The sequence below is a fragment of the Pocillopora verrucosa genome, chromosome 6, assembly GCF_036669915.1.
Source record: "Pocillopora verrucosa isolate sample1 chromosome 6, ASM3666991v2, whole genome shotgun sequence".
Taxonomy (NCBI): Eukaryota; Metazoa; Cnidaria; class Anthozoa; order Scleractinia; family Pocilloporidae; genus Pocillopora; species Pocillopora verrucosa.
The window spans coordinates 18,021,005-18,044,704 of NC_089317.1; the positions used below are offsets into that span (position 1 = coordinate 18,021,005).

The 23,700-nt window shown below is 37.2% G+C and overlaps 2 protein-coding genes across 5 annotated transcripts in view; both read right to left on the reverse strand.

Moving 5' to 3' along the window:
* Positions 1 to 23,700, reverse strand: part of LOC131797565 (uncharacterized) — a 64,841-nt gene that overhangs the window by 6,790 nt on the left and 34,351 nt on the right. For 2 of the 4 annotated variants that reach the window (XM_066168508.1, XM_066168509.1), the window contains exons 20-26: positions 2,952 to 3,011; positions 2,611 to 2,721; positions 2,360 to 2,470; positions 1,257 to 1,316; positions 911 to 1,021; positions 657 to 767; positions 246 to 305 (exon numbers count right to left, since the gene is read on the reverse strand). In XM_066168508.1, coding sequence (XP_066024605.1) covers positions 246 to 305; positions 657 to 767; positions 911 to 1,021; positions 1,257 to 1,316; positions 2,360 to 2,470; positions 2,611 to 2,721; positions 2,952 to 3,011 — 624 coding nt within the window. Of the gene's footprint in view, positions 1 to 245; positions 306 to 656; positions 768 to 910; positions 1,022 to 1,256; positions 1,317 to 2,359; positions 2,471 to 2,610; positions 2,722 to 2,951; positions 3,012 to 4,161; positions 4,273 to 4,446; positions 4,558 to 8,246; positions 8,364 to 8,599; positions 8,660 to 9,647; positions 9,759 to 10,679; positions 11,878 to 14,475; positions 14,525 to 14,874; positions 14,975 to 18,518; positions 18,689 to 23,700 lie in introns of those variants that run through there. The other 2 variants (XM_066168512.1, XM_066168510.1) reach the window with 2 other exon arrangements.
* LOC131784984 (NLR family CARD domain-containing protein 3-like) lies at positions 22,244 to 23,506 on the reverse strand. The gene has a single exon (XM_059101824.2). It carries the CDS (start codon positions 23,504 to 23,506, stop codon positions 22,244 to 22,246), a length of 1,263 nt encoding a protein of 420 aa, XP_058957807.2.

Consider the following 23,700-nt stretch of genomic DNA (forward strand, 5'->3'; position numbering starts at 1 on the left):
CAAAGCATTATAATAATAGGAAAAAGAGACATAACATCAGTTAAATACAGCACTTTGTCCTGGGAAGGACAAAGGAATGATTTTTAAAAATATCATGGTTCACTGCTAAGCTTTCCAGGGCATACAAGTTTGGGACTCATTTAGAAATAAACAAAAAAAATTTACTTCATTTAACATCTTAATATTAACTTCAAGGTGATGATATTGTAACAGTTCTCTCCTGAATTGTTTGGAATAGTCATCACCTGGCATTGTAGAGGCTGGCCTCGTATCTCCAGGTGCAAAAAAGGGTCTCCTTCCTAAACCTAAAAAGGTAATGTGAAATTGTAGCATTGTGGTAATTTGCACTTGATTTGTTTCCATATCATGTCCTCGACTTTCTTTGTTGTGCCATAAAACAAATCACATTAACACTGGTCCTGTGGCAAACATTTTTATGTGTTCCCTTTTGGACAAATTCCTCAGTGTTTTGGAACATTTCTTTAGAAGATATAAACTTAACCATTTACAAATACTGCACAGTTTATATCTCTGAAAACAAAGCATTATAATAATAGGAAATACAATAATAGTAATAATGATAACAATAATAAACTTTACTTTACACGAAAACCTGAAAGTTGTAGTAATAACACTTCACCATAAATCTCACTTACTTTGAGAGTGACTTCTCTCTTGAAAAAGGTTGTCTTGAGGCACTGAGGTTGAAAGGAAAGGAAACTGTCCATATTCCATGGATGAATGAAATGAGTGATCACCAGAGGAGCCTTTTAGAGAAAAAAAAAAGACACATTAATAATGATAGGAAATACAATAAAAGTATAAATAATAACAATAACACTAATGAACTTTGTTTTAAATGAAAAACTGAAAGTTGTAGTATTAACACTTCACCATAAACCTCACTTACTTTGAGAGTGACTTCTCTCTTGAAAAAGCTTGTCTTGAGGCACTGAGGTTGAAGGGAAAGGAAACCGTCCATATTCCATGGATAAATGAAATGAGTGATCACCAGAAGAGCCTTTTAGAGCAAAAAGAGACACAACATCAGTTAAATACAGCTCTTTGTCCTGGGAAGGACAAAGGAATGATTTTTAAAAAATATCATGGCCCACTGCTAAGCTTTCCAGGGCATACAAGTTTGGGACTCATTTAGAAATGAAAAAAAAGATTTACATCATTTAGCATCTTAATATTAACTTCAAGGTGATGATAGTTTAACAGTTCTCTCCTGAATTGTTTGGAATAGTCATCACCTGGAATTGTAGTGGCTGGCCTCGTATCTCCAGGTGCAATAAAGGGTCTGCTTCCTAAACCTAATGGTGCACAATAACAAATTGACCAATTAGAATATGCTTCTTTGAACATCAAGTATTTATTCACTGAAGGGTCTTACAGGACGCAGGAGACCCAAACACAAGTGCCTGTTTTCAGGCAAGAAAGGCAGAAAGTAAGCACTCTTATGAGCAGCACTATACCCAAACATGAGAGCCTCTTTGCAGGCTAAGCAGACAGTGGTAGGGGGGGGGGGTCTTTTAAGAGTGGTAGATTGTTGGTAGCTGGCTTTTATTGAAACCAGTGACAATCAGGTTTGGAGATGTACAGGAACTGCCACCACACTTTAATGTCAGGTGGATGTCTTAGGTGTACAGGGCTTTCACATTGGCTAAATACCTCTCAGATACAGAGCAGAATATACTAATGTCACAGCTGGCAAATTTCTGCAACTCAACCTAGTCATGAGCCCTAATTCTGACCTAAGACTCTACAAGCTAACCATAGGGTTAGAACAGAGATAATGGCTTTATACCTTTGTTAAAAGCTATGAAGATCATAAAAAATCCCCTATACAAAGTCTAAACTGGACACTCCATCCCTTAGCCCCAACCCCCTTTTCCCCTGCCTGCATAAACTCTGCTGGAAAGTGCCCCTAACCCTTTCATGAGTGCTTGTATTGGTTACTTTGGGGTCACCTGTCAAAAGTATCTCAGCAAAAAAAAATCATAAAATCTATGACGTCTGAGGGTAACAGCAATGTTACAGGCCACTGTTGACTAATGACTGCCACTGCACATGAAGACAGTGTGATTGAGGCTAAGGTGAAGGTAATGTGAAATTGTAGCATTGTGGTAATTTGTAATTGATTTGTTTCCATATTGTGTCCTCTACTTTCTTTGTTGTACCATATAACAAATCACATTCACACTGGTCCTGTGGCAAACAGTATTATACGTTCCCTTTATTAGCATTATAATAATAGGAAATACAATAATAGTAATAATAATAACAATAATAAGCTTTACTTTACATGAAAACCTGAAAGGTGTAGTAATAACACTTCACCATAAATCTCACTTACTTTGAGAGTAACTTCTCTCTTGGAAAAGGTTGTCTTGAGGCACTGAGGTTGAAGGGAAAGGAAACCATCCATATTCCATAGATGAATGAAATGAGTGATCACCAGAGGAGCCTTTTAGGGCAAAAAGAGACACAACATCAGTTAACTACAGCTCTTTGTCCTGGGAAGGACAAAGGAAGGACAAAGGAATGACACAAAACATGGAAAACTGAAAGGTGTAGTAATAACACTTCACCATCAATTGTGCCTACTTTGAGAGTAACTTCTCTCTTGAAAAAGGTTGTCTTGAGACACTGAGGTTGAAGGGAAAGGAAACTGTCCATATTCCATGGGTGAATGAAATGAGTGATCACCAGAGGAGCCTTTTAGAGAAAAAAGAGACATAACATCAGTTAAATACAGCTCTTTGTCCCGGGACAAAGGAATGATTCTTTAAAAATATCATGGCCCACTGCTAAGCTTTCCAGGGCATACAAGTTTGCGACTCATTTAGAAATGAACAAAAAATTTACTTCATTTAACATCTTAATATTAACTTCAAGGTGATGATAGTTTAACAGTTCTCTCCTGAATTGTTTGGAATAGTCATCACCTGGCATTGTAGAGGCTGGCCTCGTATCTCCAGGTGCAATAAAGGGTCTGCTTCCTAAACCTAATGGCGAACAATAATAAAATAGCCAATTAGAATATGCTTCTTTGAACATCAAGTATTTAAACACTGAAGTGTCTCACAGGGCGCGGAAGACCCAAACACAAGAGCCTGTTTTCAGGCAAAAAAGACAGCAGCAAGCACTCTTATGAGCAGCACTATACCCAAACATGAGAGCCTCTTTGCAGGCTAAGCAGACAGTGATAGGGGAGTCTTTTAAAAGTGGTAGACTGTTGGTAACTGGTTTTTTTAAAACCAGTGACAATCAGTATATAGCTTTATTAGCTGGCTTTTATTGAAACCAGTGACAATCAGTTTTGGAGATGTACAGGAACTGCTACCACACTTAAATGTCAGGTGGATGTCTTGAGTGTACAGGGCTTTCACTTTGGCTAAACAGCTTTCAGAAACAGAGCAGAATACTACTGTCACAGCTGGCAAATTTGTGCAACTCAACCCAGTCAGGAGCATCAATTCTGAATTAAGACTCTACAAGCTAACCAAGGGACAGAACAGAGAGAATCACTTTCTACCTCAATTAAAAGCTAAGAGAATCGTACAAAAAAAACACTCCATCCCTTAGCCCCAACCTCCTTTTTTCCCTGCCTATATAACCTCATTTGGAAAGTGCCCCTAATCCTTTCACGAGTGCTTGCATTGGTTACTTTGGGGTCACATGTCAAAAGTAACTAGGTGAAAAAAAAAAAATTATAAAATCTATGACATCAGAGAGTAAGAGAGCAATGTTACCGGCCTCTGTTGACCGATGACCGCCCTTGCATGTAGACACAGCGTGATTGAGGGTAGGGTGAAGGTAACGTGAAATTGTAGCGTTGTGGTCATTTGCACTTGATTTGTTTCCATATTGTGTCCTCTACTTTCTTTGTTGTGCCATATAGCAAATAACATTAACACTGGTCCCGTGGCAAACAGTTTTATATGTTCCCTTTTGGACAAATTCCTCAGTGTTTTGCAACATTTCTTTAAAAGATACAAACTTAACCATTAACAAATACTGCACAGTTTATGTCTCTGAAAACGAACCATTATAATAATAAAAATACAATAAAAGTAATAGTAATAATAAAACACTTTGCTTAACATAAAAAACTTAAAAGTTTAGTAATAACACTTCATCATAAATCTCACTTACTTTGAGAGTGACTTCTCTCTTGAAAAAGGTTGTCTTGAGGCACTGTGGTTGAAGGGAAAGTAAACTGTCCATATTCCATGGATGGATGAGATGAGTTATCACCAGAGGAGCCTTTTAAAAAAGAGACACAATATCAGTTAGCTACAGCTCTTTGTCCTGGGAAAGACAAAATAATGATTTTTAAAAATATCATGGTCCACTTGTAAGCTTTCCTAGGCATGCAAATTTGGGAGTCATTTGAAAATGAACAAGAAAAATTGACATCATTGAACATCTTAATATTACCTTTAGAGTGATGATAGTCTATCAGTTTTCCCCTAAATTGTTTAGAATCTCGATCACCTAACACAGGAAAGGCTGGCCTCTTATCTCTGGTTGCAATAACAGGTCTTCCTCCTAAATGTAACAGTACGCAATAACAAATTAGCCAGTTAGAATACTGTATTAATTTGCCCTTGATTTATTTCATATTGTGTCCTCTACTTTCTTTGTTGGCCATATAACAATCCACATAAACACTGGTCCTGTGGTGAACAGTTTCATATGTTCCCTTTTCTGCCAATTGCTGACACTATGAACTCAAAACCCATGAAAATCTTGTGAAATAATTCATTGTAAATTCACAGATTTTTCACAGGATATTCATGGTTAAATCAATGACATTTTCATGGTCTAGGTGCCATGAAAAAGACCTGAAAAATCCCATGAAAAACCTGTGAAAATTTCCATATTCACGACCCATGAAATATTGAGTAAAGTGACCTAGAAGCCATGAAATACCCATGAAAATGGCATTTCATGGCCTTTTCAAAGGTACTGAGAAACCCATGAATTTCAAGCCCAAAATTTCATGGTGTCAAAGTTCACTAGTTTTTAATGGGTTGCAGCAAATCATGACCCATGAATATCCTGTGAATATGTTAAAAATTCATTGACCATGAAAATTTTCCTTGAATTTTCATGGCCTCTACATGGTTTTTTCATGGCACATGAAAGTTAATTGCCAGTTAGTTTTCATGGGGTTGTTAGGAATATGCAAGCACCATGAAAATTCTTTGAAAACCCTATGAATTTGGAATTAAAAATTCTTCACTTTTCTTGTACCAAAGACTGTACTACAGTGTATAGCTTGCAGTATACCATAACTGTAATACATACACTATCACTTAAATTATACACTGAAGAACTAACCTATCTGGGAAACTTCTTGGTCCTGTTGTACAAGCACACACACATGAAAGACATGACCAGAAGTTTGGATTCTCTGATAGTTTATTTTGTTTCACCAGCTGTACATAAATATTACTTTAGGATTCCAAAATTGTGATAATTCGGTTTACACTTTCTTAAATAAAAAAAATTGGTATGAAATTTTCTGCATAAAATTAAGATGTTAATGATTTTTAGCTCTATTTTGATATCACTGATTTTCCTTGTGGAGACAGATTCTGCTCCTATATTTCTGAAGGTATATAATAAATTTGATGTGAAAAATATTTGGACGAAATTATTGAAAATATACTCACTGGCTTGATGTATTTTTGTCTAAACTTCAAATATCTTTTCCTTCGTCTAATATCATGTGTAAAATGTTATGGACAGTTATTATAATGTCTATTTATGTAACAGCATTCATGTAAATTTCTTGATATGTTTTACACTTGTGATCAATACTCTCAAGGTAACTAACAACAAAACAATTACCAACTTTCTGCACTCTTGCATGTGTGAAGATATATCTATGGCTGACTATGTCAGTGTCTCTCTGTTTTGGCCACCTGAATGTGCCATCCTTCTTTCGGTTATCATTACTATTTGCATCTTCATCATCGTTTGGACCAAGATAGGCTGCTTTAGCAAGTGTGCATTTCCTTTCATCAGTTTTGTAGACCAACACTCTTCACTGTTTGCAAAATAAAGGGAGCACATCATCAGTTATCTAAGAGCCTTTCTTATGTACGTAGTAAACCTAGAAATGGATAACTCGCCAAAACAGGTTCTTTTCAACATGAAGCCGTCAGATACTAAGCGACGCACTATGGAAGTGAGGTGAGGTATTTCGTATTCAGAATTTGACTGTATTTTTTATTCCTAAGAACGGTCGTAGGTATTTCCATACAAACTCTTGTGATGTTTCGCCAGATGATCACAGAATAAAAATTTTCAAGTTAAATCAATAGTTAGCGCGCGCGCTCCGATGTTTACGCGTAATAAGATGACCAAGCTTGAACTTACCCCTTCACGTTGTAATACATGTCGATAACTTCATCTTGAGGAAACCTCTTTGAAAAAAACTTTTCAGACGGTCCATTGCGTTGATCTGGAAAAAAAGAGACTGCTACACAAACACTACGAGAAATGCAATTGGAATGGAACCATTCCGTTCGAGGTACGAAAAAAACCGCCACTTCTTCGTAAATCACGTGTACTTTCACGTGGTGACCTTAGGTCATCGCAGCCATCATAGGTCAGCGGTCACATAGTGACCTCACAGGTTATCGTGTTCGACGTTACGAAATGACTCCGAAGAGGTCTCGTTGCTGCGTCTGTAATCTTACAAAATAAAGCAGCACAAAAAGCTGTTCGGTATTTGGAATTCGAAGCAAGTAACAATCGACAGGACATCAGAGTCCAAGAAAGTCAGAGCTGACATCGACAGTGATTCCTGTGAAAGCGATCACGAAATCAACAACGATGTTGTAGAAGGCGATCTCAATGAATACATGAAGGTAACGTTTCATCCCGACTGAGAAGATGGCCTGACTCTGTTAACCGGCGACTCTATGAACGAGGTAAAAATAGCATTTTTCAGGTTACATTTGCACACTATTCAAAGTTCCAAATTGAGGTGACAAAGTGATTGATTTTTCATTGTTTTGTTCCACATTTCGTGTAGATGCAATGCGTACTATTGCTGTGCAACTTAAGCATCTGTACTCTGCAGGTGCCTTACTGGAAAAGCCCTAGAAGATTCCTCAGCCGTAAGAATGTAAGAGAAGGCCTTGAACAGGTTTCCAGAGTCATAGCTAACAATCAAAGCCAGCAGTGAGGCAGAAAAAATTCAACAAAGTCGTCCAGGCATGGCGAAGGCAAAAAGGCCCCAAAAAATCAAAGTGAGGATCAAACATCTGGGTCATTGCCTCCAGCCCTATTTGTCTCAACAAAGGAGCAAATTGAAGATCCATTGTTTTTAGTCATTGTTTTGTGATTTCCTGTACATTTTACGTTAACAAAGGCCACTTAAGATGTTTAGGGACATTTTCATTCGACGGTTTTCGCGCTGTACACCAAAATTCCATCAGTGCATAAATTTATAACAAGTTAGTTCCACGGATCATGAAAGTCAGCTCGTTGATAAATCAGTGACTGTGATGAATTCATTATTACCACTTTTAATGGCCTATGAATTCATCAATGAAATTCATGGGCAACAGATTTCAGGGAATATTCATGGCCCATTAATTTTGTTCTCCCAAAACAAATAAATTGTTAGCCCATGAAATGCTGTTTGATTGCAATTCATGGGCATGAAATTCATTCTGATGACTTTCTGGGGAAACTAATGGGTCATGAAAGTAGACTTTTAAGAAATTCATGGGTCATGAAAGTAGGCATATAAAGAAATTCATGGGTCATGAAATTAATTCTGATGACTTTCATGGCAAATCAATGGGTCATAAAAATAGACTTTGAAGAAATTCATGGGTCATGAAAAAAATTCCCCTAATTCATGGAAAATTCAGGGCTAAAAATAACCCCATGAAATTTAATTTTGCAGTATTCATGGGCCATGAAATGATCTTCATGGGTTTTTCACATGAAATTCATGGAATTTTCATAAAACTACAGTTCATAGTGTGAGTGTTTGGGAACATTTCTTTAAATGATATAAAATTAAAAACTTAATACTTAAAAAGTAATTAATACTTAAAAACTGCACAGTTAATGTCTTTTAAAACAAAGCATTATTAATAATGATAGGAATACAATAAAAGTAATAATAATAACAATAACATTAATGAACTTTGTTTTAAATGAAAAACTGAAAGTTGTAGTAATAACACTTCACCATAAATTTCACTTACTTTGAGAGTGACATCTTTCTTGAAAAAGGTTGTCTTGAGACACTGAGGTTGAAGGAAAAGGAAACTGTCCATATTCCATGGATGAATGAAATGAGTGATCACCAGATCTAGAGGAGCCTTTTAGAGCAAAAAGAGACACAACATCAGTTGACTACAGCTCTTTGTCCTGGGAAGGACAAAGGAATGATTTTTAAAAATATCATGGCCCACTGCTAAGCTTTCCAGGGCATACAAGTTAGGGACTCATTTAGAAATGAAAAAAAAAAGATTTACATCTTTTAGCATCTTAATATTAACTTCAAGGTGATGATAGTTTAACAGTTCTCTCCTGAATTGTTTGGAATAGTCATCACCTGGCATTGTTGAGGCTGGCCTCGTATCTTCAGGTGCAATTAAGGGTCTGCTTCCTAAACCTAATGGCGCACAATAACAAATTGACCAATTAGAATATGCTTCTTTGAACATCAAGTATTTATTCACTGAAGGGTCTTACAGGATACAGGAGACCCAAACACAAGAGCCTGTTTTTAGGCAAAAAAGGCAGAAAGTAAGCACTCTTATGAGCAGCACTATACCCAAACGTGAGAACCTCTTTGCAGGCTAAGCAGACAGTGGTAGGGGGGGTCTTTTAAGAGTGGTAGACTGTTGGTAGCTGGCTTTTATTGAAACCAGTGACAATCTGTTTTGGAGATGTACAGGAACTACCACCACACTTAAATGTCAGGTGGATGTCTTAGGTGTACAGGGCTTTCACATTGGCTAAACACCTCTCAGATACAGAGCAGAATATACTAATGTCACAGCTGGCAAATTTCTGCAACTCAACGTAGTCATGAGCCCTAATTCTGAACTAAGACTCTACAAGCTAACCATAAGATTAGAACAGAGACAATGGCTTTATATCCATGTTAAAAGCTACAAAGATCATAAAAAATCCCCTATACAAAATCTAAACTGGACACTTTATCCCTTTGCCCCAACCTCCTTTTCCCCTGCCTAGTATATAAACTCTGCTGGAAAGTGCCCCTAACCCTTTCATGAGTGCTTGCATTGGTTACTTTGGGGGTCACCTGTCAAAAGTGTCTCAGCAAAAAAAAAAATCATAAAATCTATGAAGTCAGAGGGTAACAGCAATGTTACGGACCACTGTTGACTAATGACCGCCACTGCACATGAAGACAGTGTGATTGAGGCTAAGGCGAAGGTAATGTGAAATTGTAGCATTGTGGTAATTTGTAATTGATTTGTTTCCATATTGTGTCATCGACTTTCTTTGTTGTACCATATAACAAATCACATTAGGAAATACAATAAGAGTAATAATAATAACAATAATAAACTTTGCTTTACATGGAAAACTGAAAGGTGTAGTAACAACACTTCACCATAAATTTTGCTTACTTTGAGAGTAACTTCTCTCTTGAAAAAGGTTGTCTTGAGACACTGAGGTTGAAGGGAAAGGAAACTGTCCATATTCCATGGATGAATGAAATGAGTGATCACCAGAGGAGCCTTTTAGAGCAAAAAGAGACACAACATCAGTAAACTACAGCTCTTAGTCCCGCGAAGGACAAAAGAATGATTTTTAAAAATATCATGGCCCACTGGTAAGCTTTCCAAGGCATACAAGTTTGGGACTCATTCAAAAATAAACAAAAAATTTTACTTCATTTAACATCCTAATATTACTTCCAAGGTGACTATAGTTTCTCAGTTCTCATTTGAAAATTAACAAGAAAATTGACATCATTGAACATCTTAATATTACCTCAGAGGTGATGATAGTTTATCAGTTTTTCCCTGAATTGCTTAGAATAGTGATCATGAATCTAACATAATAGAGGCTGGCCTCTTATCTGCAATGACGGGTTTGCTTCCTAATTATCATGGTGCACAATCACAAACTAACCAATAGAACATGCTTCTTTTGACATTCAGTATTTATTAACTAACAATTCACTTAATTAATGGTCTGTTTGTGTTTTCCTTTCAAAAATAGCAACAGATCATACTGAGTCCACAGGAAAATTAGTTCTTAAGCAAGGTAATGGCCTCAGAAGGGTAAATATCAAATTTACCTCTGTCTTTCACCATCTTCTGGTACAAAAAGCTTCAACTTTCTCAGAAGAACCTCATCTAATTGCTTCTGTACAAGTATGTACATCTACTTTAAAACAACTACTGCAGTTACAACTACAGCTCAGTGGATCTGAAGAATTCAGTGGACACTCATTTGCATTTATTCTCTCTTCATGTGCAGCTCATAATTTTTCTTTTCCAAGTATTCCTGTTCCTGATCAGGCTAAAACTTTCATTTTCATCATTTTTTTTTTTTTTACTTTTTTGATTAAGAGTACATGTACTTGGTATCAATTAAATCACTTGTCTTAATTAAAATTATTTCCCAAAAAACCAATGCACAGGCTTGCTTACCAAATGTGAGACTGTACATCCTCTCCACAAGACGTCTAATGGGCTTTTTCCAGCTGTACTTTTCCTGATAATTTTCACGTAGAAACCTTGATTCTGAAAGTCGCACCTCCCTCTTTGTCTGTTGTACCACCTTGATTTTTTTTGCCCACTCTTTTGGATCTTCAGAGTCAACCACACACTGTGATCCTAAAGGTACCTCCTTCAGAGCTTCTCCAAGTCCAGAATTACCACTGACAAGTAAAGGCAAACCAGCAGATAAGGCTTCAAGAGCACTGACTCCAAATCCTTCAGTCTTGGATGGCATTATGGCAAGATCTGACTCACAGAATAAGTTAGCTAATACTTCTCTACTGTCACTGAAGCTGCGGACAATTAGCTGATTACGATCAATACCGTGTTGGAGCAACTTATCTGCTATTTCATCTTCTTTCCCCCTTGGTGCACCAACAAACTTGAGTTTGTAGGACTTATCTTTCAACTCTGCAACTGCTTGAGCGGCAAGGTCAAAACCTTTCAATATGAAATCTACACAGCTGTCACCACTTCCAATGACAAGAACACTGAAAGTTCTTCTTTCTTCAGGGGCTTGCTCCACTTTCAAAAATTCAGAGAAAATGCTTGGAGTGAGATTAAATACATTTTGCTCTTTTTTACTACCACGAAGGTAACCCTTGTAAGCATCTGTCAGCTTGGGTCCAATTGCTACAATTTGATCAGCCATCTCACACAATTCTACTTCTATTTTGTGCAGTTGTTCACCTTGCCAAATGTTTTTGTACATTCCAAGTTCTTCTGAGGCAGTGTGAACAACCTGGATCCATTTGCAGTGGTGACGTTTTCTAATGACCTGCACTTGTCTGCCAAGACTTACTCCATGTCCTACTACAAAATCCATGACATGTCCATGTGGGACATTACTCAGCCAGTCAACTGGATTGCAACCAATCACTTTTTTCGCTTTAACAAGCTGCACATGGTGACTTGCTGCATTTTTCCTGTCTTCTTCGTCACATTGTAGAAGAAAGACACTAACTTCGAGATTAGAGTGTTTAGCTAGCAGTATGGCTAGCTCTCTGTTAATGGTTGACAAGTCTCCATCAGTTGATGATCTCCACTCTCTGCTTAACAAAGTGACTCTCAGCTTCCTGTTTTCTTGGCTGTCTTGTGATGTAGAGGCTACACTGGTGATGTCAAAGTCCTACCAGAGTAAAACAAGAAGTCTTAAAAAATTATTTAAAAGTTTGTTTGGTCTCGTCACACAACACCATATATTCCCCATTGGAGAGAGAGCGCAATGCATGATGAGACCAAATAACAGTTGTGAAAGAGACTATGCTTACTGCTGTTGCTCAAACAGAAAGAAAATCAAAATTATTCACCTATTTTTGCCCCAAAAATATAATTCTACATAATTTTACCATGAAAAGCAAAGTGAAACTCTGCTGTATTTCCAATAGACCTGAACCAAAGATATATTGTAGAATACCTGATTAAATACAGTTTGGTTATAAGGAAATGACACATGATGGAGCAAAAATTAATTTGGCAAAACCAAATTTGATTGGTAGAATACAATTCAAACACATAAAAAATTGCATAATGTTCATGTAGTACAAGATTAGGTGTTTTCTCATTGGACTTTGGGTGTTGTTTTCATGGTACACAATGGAATATCAGTTGTTTGGTGGGTGAGTTGTGAGTAAAAAGGCAGCAAAAAACACACTTTAGCTTAAAAATGATACAAAAAGGTTAAATGCAAACCTTTTATATCCAGATAAATCTCAATCTCAATTGATGAGGCTTTTGTGAAGGCCAAAAACCATTAAACTAATCAAATGAGCCCAAAATTTATGGTCACCCTTTTTCAAATGTCATTCCTTGTGCACAGCCCCCTGATTCCATGACATCATTTCCAAGGAAACAATTCCCAAACACCATGACTGGTGCAAGACATCCAGGTAATTGTGAAGAAGAGCTCCCCAAAAAACCTGTCGGCCGACTGTCGGTTAACTGTCGGCCGACAAGTTACCGACAGTCTACCGACAGCTAACCAACAGGTTACCGACAGGTTAAGAAAAAAGAAATATTGTGTTAAAAACGAACAGTTAACGTGACATAACAATCTGTAATGGTGATGTATGACTCCACAGACTTCACCTACTTACCGATCGACGGCAAAGTTGAAAGTATGTAAAGAAACGTTTCTTCCAAAATGTTGTTATCAGATGCGTATAGGATATATCACTTGCATAATTTACAACACACCAGACAATCTAAGAATTGCATTGGAAGATAATTTAATCGAAAACTCGGCCAAAAACTCTGATAACCATAAGCTACGTATCAATACAAACACTTTCGTTCAAATCGCCCAACAATGCAACGCTGCCTCTTATGGTATGTTATGTATGTAACAATGATGTTTACCTTGTGCATTTGTGTTGCTAACATCGTCCTCTATCTTGCAGGTTTGGGATGAATTGCTATTTCCAATTTCAAGTTTAATAAATGATACAACTGTGAATCTTTTTACTCGTTATGTCGAGTAATAAATTACTATACCCAACAATTCGATAATTAGACTTGGATGCGTGATGCGATAATTGATTTAGGCGCGCGCCGCTAAAATCACGATTCTACGAGTGAAGTATCTTGTATATTTCACCACTCACAAAACGGCTCCTTTAGGAGCCACCAAATTTTGAAAGTCAATTGTCAATGTATTACACATGTTGGATGTTGTATCAAGCGAAAACCAAGAGAAAACATTAAGGTTTGTGTTAACGTTTCACGGACAAGCTACTGACAAGCTACTGACACATTACCAACAGTCGGCCGACTGTCGGTCCACTGTCAGCCGACAGGTAGCCTATATTTCGGGTAAAACCTGTCGGCTGTCTGTCGGCCAACTGTCGGCCGACAAACGGCCGACAGTCGGCTGACTGTCGGCTGACAGACAACCAACTGTCGGCCGACAGTTGACCGACAGTCGGCCGACAGGTTTTTTGGGGAGCTCTTCTTCACAATTACCGACATCCAAATGCTGTGATATGATTGGTGCAAGATAATACCATAATGCAGCAATCTGATTGGTGCAAGATACATACCCATATGCGGAAATCTGATTAGTGTGAGATACATACCCAAATGCAGCAATGTGATTGATGCGAGCAACATACCACTCTACATGCTAACATAGTAATTTTTAGGAAAGAAACTCTACCACTGAGCCCCAGACTCTACAGTGAGCAAGGTCTATTATGAAGTGCATATGACACGCATCCCCACATACTGCTAGGATCAATAATATTGATAGTGTAATGTTTGTAGATAGAAATGTAAGTTTTGAGATCGGTAAAGAATTAAGAAAGAAAATCAACTTCTTTCTAAATTTGCATGCAGGCTCTGCCTAATGGCACAAAGTCAGATACATGTACTGTATGTGATGCATGTTGGTTTTATCAACCTCCTGACTTCTACCAACATATACATGTACAGTAAGATGTAACTGTGCATGGAATGCATATAACAAATATGTTCTCCTATTAAACTATTAACTTCCATTCTTTTTGAAACTCTACATGTACTGGTAAGTGACTGTTTTATTTGCTGGTTGTAAAATAATAACCAATCAATATATCATTCAATTTCCAGTGTTGAAAGTCTAATAATTTTTTGATAGAACCTTCAAAAGACAGTGAAAGTGATATGTATTGCTTCAGCAGGTTTTTTCATTATGGTAAAAAATTAAACTACACAGGCCTACAAGATGATTCAGTTATCACATTATTTTTACCTTTGATAGCCCAGACATCACAGGAGAACTTTAGTGCTGAATATTGAAGCTACATGTAAAAAAATAAAAATTGTGAATTTCAAGCCATTTTGTTTGCTGCACTTCACTGGACAACATGGGCTAAATAGGTGAGTACGAGAAAATTAAAAGATTAAGAAATACAAATGCATAATTAGTGTGAGGGAAAATATAAAAATACATAAATTGGAACAGTACCATGTCAAATGAAAATTATAGAGAGAAAATTGTAGGTAAGGAACTCAAAGAGCTCTGTATAGCTGTTATCAATAAACTCTAAGGGCTGTCACATCAAGAAAGCCACGCACTGGAAAGAAACTTTTACATGATAATTTTTTGGAGTAAGCAAATACCAAAGAGGAAAAACTGAACCAGTATTACCTTGCATTCTGTCTTGTCATCCACAGAAAACATCCCTTGCATGGTAAGGATTCCACTGAGATCTTGAGTCCTAACATGATTCTCTTACCCCTAAAAGTAGCTGTATAAAAAAAATTGTTCCAATGAGATGTAAGGGATTAACCCTTTACAACACAGCATCAGTATGCATACTCTCTATACTCTTCTCTAATCATTTCCCAAGGTGCTGATGTAGCAGTGGGTAAATAAAGAAATACTAGAGCAAATCTCAAATTCTTCTCAAAACCCAAGGGCGTTTTTTCTGTAAATGAGGTTTACAGTTTGTTAGACTTCAAGTACACGAGACAGAAGCAAAAATCTCTGAATATATGAAACATGAGACCGCCAAAAAGGGCTCCCATTTCAAAGACTAAAGTTGCAAAATCCTACAAAAATTCCTTAACCAAATGACCATATTGTCACACAGTTCTAAGTCACACAAATCCTAGTTCGCTCTGTTACACTAACAAGGGGAATTTGTTTGACCCTTTACACCCAAACAATAATATTGATATTCTGAACACTGATCTCTCCATATTTCCAGTGGTAATGATTTGGAGAAATTGTTTGACAATCTGGAGCTTCTAAAATTGGTGACTATTTCTATTATTCTCATCACCTTGACATTTGATTCAAGGGTGAAACTGTAATGAGAAATTAGAAGCCAATCACTCTTAGGGATTAAAGGGCTAATCATCAAGACCTTCTTCAGTTGGTGATCATTTCCTTTATTCTCATGACCTTTATGTGTGATTCAGGTGGGATATTGTTGGGAGAAATTAGATGCTAGTCACTCTTAGGAGTCAAAGGATTTCATCAATTATTTGCCTGAAGTGTAATAATTGAGATGTTTGTCCTGCAAATAAATGAAATCACTTTCATGTCATACAAGATTAAGAGTAAAGCCTGTTACTGGATTAGAGTAACAGGCTTTTATATGCTACACTACCTTTACAAGCTACAAACATGGGATCTGATAGACATGCTTGATTTTATAATTATGCCTCCCGTACAGTGAGAATCATAAGCTCAAATTGAAATTAGTTGCAGTTTAATTACGAGAAGTTTAATTACGAGGTAAATTTAAACCAACATGTATGAGTACATGCATTTCAGCAAATAAAGACCACACTTCCTTGGTCTATCAGTGTAATAATGTGCATACAAAAAAAATTTCAGCATGCTGCAAGAAATTGTTGGACCATTTTCAGAAATTTCAGTAATGAAGAGAAGAAAATCTCATGCATTTGACTCGGTAAAAAGACTACAGTATTGTGCAAAAGTAATGCAGACACTTGTTTACAAAATTTGCCAAAATTCCTAGCTTTTCTACAAATTCTTGACCACTACAAAATTTTGACAGCATTTCTGTGAATTTTTGAGGCACATACAGTTTTGACAGGCTCAAACTTTTGGTGAGATATTCCTCGAGGGCATTAATGTGACTCAGAATTAATACAGCAAAAATCCATTCACATCTGTGAAATTTGTTACCAAAATTTCTAGCTACTGTTCAGTCTTCTCAAAAAGATTTGGTTGTATTTGTGGTTTGTAATTGTGTAATATAATGCAGGAGAGAAAACAGATGAAATCAGTTCCATTGATGGAATCATGCCACCCATGAGTCTTTATTCCACATTTCTCTAAGTTCATGTATTTGATACTGAAGTTAAACACCCAGAAGCTTCTCAGATTGGATAGAAACTCACTCTTCTGGTCCTCTTCATGTAACTTGCTTTAAACAATATTGAAAAGAGTAAACTTCTGGATGTAAAACTCCCATGGAATTTCCCACTTCCATTCCAGTCTCCATGTGACTTATGTTGTTTGCAGCCATGGCAACACTCAGTGTATCAGTTCTGTCTATGCATTTGGAATCATTAGGGACCTGTTAATGCATTCTATTTTAGGCAGTTATCATGGCAACCGCCACAAATTATTCTCAAAAAAGGATTAAGCTCCTCCACAAGATGCCAGAATTTATGCAAAAATTACCAAGAGAACAGAAGTGGAGCTTTTCCAATTTGTTATTTTCAGCTGCCTCTCATTAAGTATTCTGTGTTTTGTTGCAAAAGTTGAAGTATTTCACACCCTTTGTTTCACACACTTTATTTGGCATCTGCTTCCCAAATGCTTTAATCCTAATTTACATGCTCTGAAGGTAAGGTTCATTTTTTTTTTTAATCGTGAAAAATAAATATTGTTAAAAAACCACTGTTTTGTGATATCTGGAGAGCATACAGCAACCAGCAATACGGATGATTTCTAATTACCCTAGCACCAAGATTGAACAAACAAAAAAAGGATTTCTCAATTGCAAACATTTGACAATACTTTAGACATGTTCTCTGCTCTGTCAGGTTAAAAAGTAGAGTTTTAAAGTTAATGTAAAAAACTATTCCATCCAATTGAAAGTTTATTTCTGTTGTAGTGATCAAGATGTTTTATATCAACAATTCAGCTTTTGGAATGATTCTGTGAGCCCACATAGTGAGCAGCAGTTGCCTGTATTATCATGTGCTCTCATCAATATACATGTAATCTGCTTTGTTGGACTTGCCATCCTGTATGTGTCCTGTCTTTAAACTCTTCTAACTCAAAAATATAACATAACATGTCTCTACCATACTCGTCTCTTAGTTGGAACTGTTGGGAGACATCTCGATTACTTTCATTGTCACAAAAGGATACAACTCTGAGTCGGATGTGATGGTTTAGTCCTTTTTTGTTTCTTTGATTAAAAATCAGACAAATGAAGTTGATGTGCACAATATCTGGATTCATTTGGGAAATAATTCCAGCTAAACATATGTATCTTAGTTGGAATTACTGTAAGAAATTGGGGGCCATTTACCCAATTTACTGTCAATGCCATGCACAGACTGAGCCCTGAATTGCACATGATGTTTTATTGGTGTTTAGTTCTTTTGTCTCCCATGTTTGATGTCAAATATAAAGAGTCGTTCTTATACCGTGTCTTGGTGACTGACAAGTTTGGAAACACGTTTGGAGATATTCCGTGTTCGTTACATGAAATGTAAACAAACTTGATCCCCCGGAGAAGTCGATTGTCAAGTTCGAAGCGAAATTTCGAACACTATTGATCGAAAAGACGCTTTCCACCGCGAATTTTCACTTCGTGACGAAAATTCAACGAAGAAGCGTCCTGTTCAAACGAAATGTCGCTTAAAAGGCCTCGAACTTTCGATCTAATTTTCACTTGTACTTTCGACGAGAGATCGTTAGAACGAATAATGAAATTCGCCGTATTTCGTTTGCATTACTTTTGCAAAATACTGTAAAAAAGCTAACACTCCATCAGAATGCATTCCACATGCACATCTAGTCACATTACAACAAGACACGACTCACTACAAGGCTTGAATACCCTAATAAAGAACATTTCTCAAAGAATGCTCATTAAACTAGGCCAATTAGAGCGAATCAAAACTGAAAGTTGTTGTTTCAACTAAGTGCATTGACGGAATTAAATGCTTTGAATTAATTTACATTTGTTTTTCAGTTTCAGTGCTGTGATCTGATGTTAAAAGTAGTGACGGTGGAATATGCACTGTAAAAGTAAACAAAGTTTCCGGAAATGAACGCAAAGAGCAATAACAACTCACCTTGTGTTGAATCGTTGCGTGCGAGGACAGAAGTAAGGATTCATTAGACGTCAACTCTAGACAGCTCAGATCTTAACCAAAATCGACAAAATACATTTTCGCTAACGTTGCTATTGCGCTCAAGGACGCTCTCTTCGTTGCCTCCACGAGGTGAGTCGTCATGCAACGTCTAACACGTGATCAAATGCGCGAATGAATGCGCAAAAGCTAAACCCTCCCATTTGTGCCTCGTTATCGCGTGTTGCTAACGGAATGGTAATCGCGTGTTGCTAACGATTACGTGACGAGCTTTCTAACGGGAAAGTCTTGCAAACCGTGTCTTCGGGAGAATAAGTAATTTAGGCATTAAAAAATGATAATAAATGAATAGATAATCACAAAAGATAAATAAATAAATAAATAAGATTGTCGATATCAGCTAAAGCTTATTGATATTTGGCTCCTTCTAAATTTTTCAAAGTTTCATATACTGACGCTAGGTACCAGTTTGGGGAATGACCATGATTATGATATACTAAATGGAAAAAAAAAACTACCCGTTTAAAACGTGTCGTGTTGTGGTGAAAGTAAATTTAATTTCTCTGGTGGACTAAAGAGGGGTGGGGTGGGGGAGGATAGATTTGGTCGAGCCTCCTAAAACTAAGATATCTCAAGTCCAAAAAATTGCAAATGTAATTAACTCTTTAACTCCCTGAAGTGATAAACATGTTAATTCTCCTTATAATATCCAGACATCATCCACAAACACAGGTAATGAGAAAACTCAAAGTCATCAGGCAGAAGTTGTTATCGTGATCTAACATTAAATTCTTGTACCCAATTCACAAGGAAATGTGTAGCAGCTCGAGGGGAGAATTAACAATTAGATCTTAGGATTTAAAGGGTTAATGAATACTGTTCTGATCCTTTGGACCCTGATCCATAAGTTTGCTCACCGTAACAAAAGAGACGTAAATCCTTCATCAGTCAGTGTAACCAGATTTATTCGAAGTAAATTTTCGCGGTGAAACGAGAAAGGGTTTTCACCAGCGAGCACGACAATACAATGACAATCCCTAAATCACATGGAAAATCAATACCATGATACCTTGCTACAATGCTAAACTGTGTGGTAACGCTAGACGCGTGACACGCGTGACACGCGTGACACGCGTGACACGCGTGACAGAACAAATACAGTAAATGATAATGTATCTGTCTGCAAAGTTGTCTATAACTTTTTGCATTGCAGGGAAACGTGATTGGCGATCATTTTAATGTTGCCAAGGAATTTTTTTCTTCGATGGAAAAGAGCAGCATTCTGACATGATAAAGTGAGGCATTGTAACACACTAACTCGGTCTCAAGATGTCGGAAATCGCATTCTTTGAGGACTTTAAATTTATAACTTTCCAGGGTAGGATGATTCGGAACTTTTGTCTCCAGGGAGGTGCTTGGGAGAGGTGACCATAAATGGAGGTTTAAGTGTATCTCGATCAAATCTCTCACCACTGTGGCGTCGGCAACTTCAGATGTTTTGTTGTTTTTTGAAATGTCGCGAATCCGAAAATTACTGTGATTTCTTAGTGGACATATTTTCCGAGCTTGTAAAAACTGTTCAGAAGCCGGTTAGGTTGTCGAAGCTTGGAAAACATTTGAATAATGCCAAAAACACCGACCCTCAGTCCGTGGACAACGCCGATGGACTACATAAAAGAAACTACCTAAAATGGACTACTGCTACATAACGATTACTTTTCTTTTTCCACGCTATTGAGAATAAATTAAAACATATCGTCCTTTTAAACACGACATAAACATGCAATTTTCTTTTGATTTATTATCTAGTATGATATCTTCCTTCCCTCTCGATATAAGGAGTCTTGAAGTCATGAAAAAGGTTAAAAATACCCAGTTCACACGCTGCAAATAACGCCATTAACTATTAGGAAGAGGTAATCAGAACTTTTGTTATCTTGAGCGGACTGGCACTGATAAACAGTAAAAGATACTCCACTCTTTTTTTTTTTGTAAAAATATTTTTGTAAGAACGGTCTAAGCTAAGCTACGAGCTAAGATTAACCAAAATTTCAAGAACATCCTCAGAACATACCCAGGCTGAGAGTCAGGAAAGAACGTCTTTATTTCGCTTTTTCTTTCGGTGAGAAGAAAAGAAATGGAAAACTGTGGTCTAGCAGGACGTTAAACTCATGTTATACAGACATTTTTTAACATTGACTTCGCCGTTTTCCTATTTCACCGACGATACACTGGAAAACAACTCAGTTTGTAGTCGAACTTTTTCTCTACTACTAACACTTTTAAGAACTTTTTAAGCACGTTTTCAGGTTCGAATTGCAAAAAAACAACGTTCATCCTCAGCCACTAAAATTGACATTCTTACAAAAAAAAGGTGTAGAAGCATAAAAAGATAAAAAATCAAATCTATTGGAACTTACAAAAGATATTAAGTATTTATCTAATGAAGTTAAGCACGATATCATGCGAAAACCAAATTCAATAATTGTTTTATGATATTTTTTTTTTCCTCTCTGAGTTTACAAACGTTTGAGCACTCTACCCGGACGAGGGGCTTGGAGACCATGATAAATGCAATGTCCGCTGTAAATATTGCATTTATCATGTCGAGTTCACACGCTGTTTTATATTGATTGAATTGATTGAGTGTTACTCCTCGTTCTTCTGCTTCTTGGTAAAAGTGACGGACCTCATCCCAGCTTTAGGCATAGAAAATACGTGCTAGTATTAGGAAAGTGACCTTGGAAAAATTTAGCCGGTTGTTTTAACTTTGCATGTAATTTACTCTACTCCAGGTTCAGAGCAAACCATCTAATAGCCGGTGTTTCCTTACAAGATCTTGAAAACTCTGCAAAACTGTCATTCCTTGTCTTAAATACATCTAAGGTAACGTTGATAATGAAGTTGGCTCATTGAAATGAGATGACGTCTCTTCAGTTTTGTGATTCAAATGCAAGACACTGACAAAAAAGAAGAGTTATCCCTAGTATTTTTTGAGTAGTTCCGGTTTACGTGAACGTTCAATTTAGGTGATTGAATGCCATAGAAAGAAAGCCAGACTGCTTGTGCTACAGTCATTCTGAAAAAATAAGGACTGCTCACAAAGAGGTAACAGAGATACCTGACAGAAATCTAGTACGGCTCCACCCGAAAATGAGTTGATGAGGACTAAACTATGAGGCAGACAACAACAAATAAAAAGACAATTTCCATTTACTGGTTTTCATGAAGCTGATAGGTCGATCACGGTTATTTCACACAACGATTAAATGTAATAACTCAGCCGTCATCATAGCATCGCTCAGATTCTGCCACTACAGACTACAAACTTTCTTGACGTATCAGCTCTTACACAATCAGTCTCTCCTTTTTCTGTCTTTTGAAAATATTTCATGAATCAGGGAAATGGAACACGAATACTTACCTGTTTGTACACGAATGGGCCTACAATTTGGAAGCAAAAAGCCGAAAAACCAAATTTTTACTACCTTATGTTAGATCAAGACGAAAATATCTATGCTAACTGATTTGCATCCATCAAGTGATACTTGAGTGATCACAATTTCAGTTGGCCTTTCGTGTTTTTTAGAGTACTCGGTTTGTACATGTAACCACCTTCTTTCCATCATTTCTTACATTTTCATTTTAGTCCTGTTTTGGGCAGACATTGTAACAGTCTGACAAATTCTACGCGCAAGTAATGCTCATTAATTCCTAATCCACTCTACGCCACAGCTGAAGACGGACGATTCGCTCAATTTCAATCGACCAGCCAAAACCTTGAAGAGGTCTTCTCCTGACTTAGTCATCCGATTGTTCATCAAGCCTAGAAACATCAAAGTCTTATTGCACTGAAGAACCTCTACAAATTCTTTAGCTCCAGCATCACCGATTTTGTTGTTTCTCAGCTGCAATCGAATCAGGCTTTGATTTGTTTTCAGTGCCTGTGCTAGAGTTACTGCGCCTGGACAGTCAATTTCGTTATTGTTCAAATCTAACCGTTTTAGAGTGCCATTGACACTTAGAGCCTGTGCTAGGGGTTTTACACGTGATGAGCTAATTGAGAGGTTACCTAGATCTAAATGGGTCATCTGAGTGCCACGTGACTGAAGAGCCTTTGAAAAGGTTTCAAATGATAAACCATCAACTAAGTGATGTCCGGTAAGGCCAGTTCCAAAACCCCGCAGGTATAAATGAGTCAGAGAACAGTTTGACTGAAGGGCTTTTCCAAGCGCTGCGAATGATGAGTTACTAAAACTATGACCACAAATACTTAGGCGAGTCAGCGAACTGTTATATTGGAGAGCATGTGCTATATCTCTTACCCCTTGATCACCAATTTGGCGATGTGGTGGGCAAAAGGCTTGTGCTCTAATATCCACATTCAGTTCCCTTAGGGTTCGATTAGACTCCAAGACTTGAGAAATTGCTTCGGCTCCCTCATCACCAATGTAGTTATTTCCGATATTCAAGTTCTCCAATATCTTATTGGACCCTAGAGCTTCTGCCAAAGTTTTAACTCCAATATGTGTTATCTGATTATAAGCTACGTACAAATGAGTCAAAGTGTGATTTGACTGAAGAACTTTTCCAAGTGCTTCGGCTCCCTCATCACCAATATCGTTATTTCCGATATCCAAGCTCTCCAATATTTTATTGGACTTCAAAGCTTCTGCTAAAGCTTTAACTCCGATAGGTGATATCTTATTATCAGCTAAGCATAGATTAGTCAAAGTCTGATTTGACTGGAGAACTTTTCCGAGTGCTTCGGCCCCCTCATCATCAATGACGTTATCTTCGATATTCAAGTCCTCCAATATTTTATTGGACCTTAGAGCGTCTGCTAAAGCTTCAACTCCGACAGGAGTTATCTCATTGACAGCCAAACACAGATGAGTCAAAGTGTGATTTGACTGGAGAATTTTTCCGAGTGCTTTCGCTTCCACATCACCGACTCCGACTTTACGCATATTTAAGTACTCTATAAAACGCCTACACCAAGTTTTCCTTATATTATAAATTATAACCATTACAATTTCTTCGAATGTGATTGGTGAATGAACTCCTCTACTTTTCACTAATAAATCTGTGGGGTTGTAATTGGACGTTGTGATCGATCAAATTGGTATACTCAAATGAATCCATCAATCACTGAATTGATTTG

Coding starts and splice junctions, on each gene's coding strand:
- LOC131784984 (XM_059101824.2), bottom strand. CDS start 23,506: ATGCGTAAAGTCGGAGTCGGTGATGTGGAAGCGAAAGCACTCGGAAAA.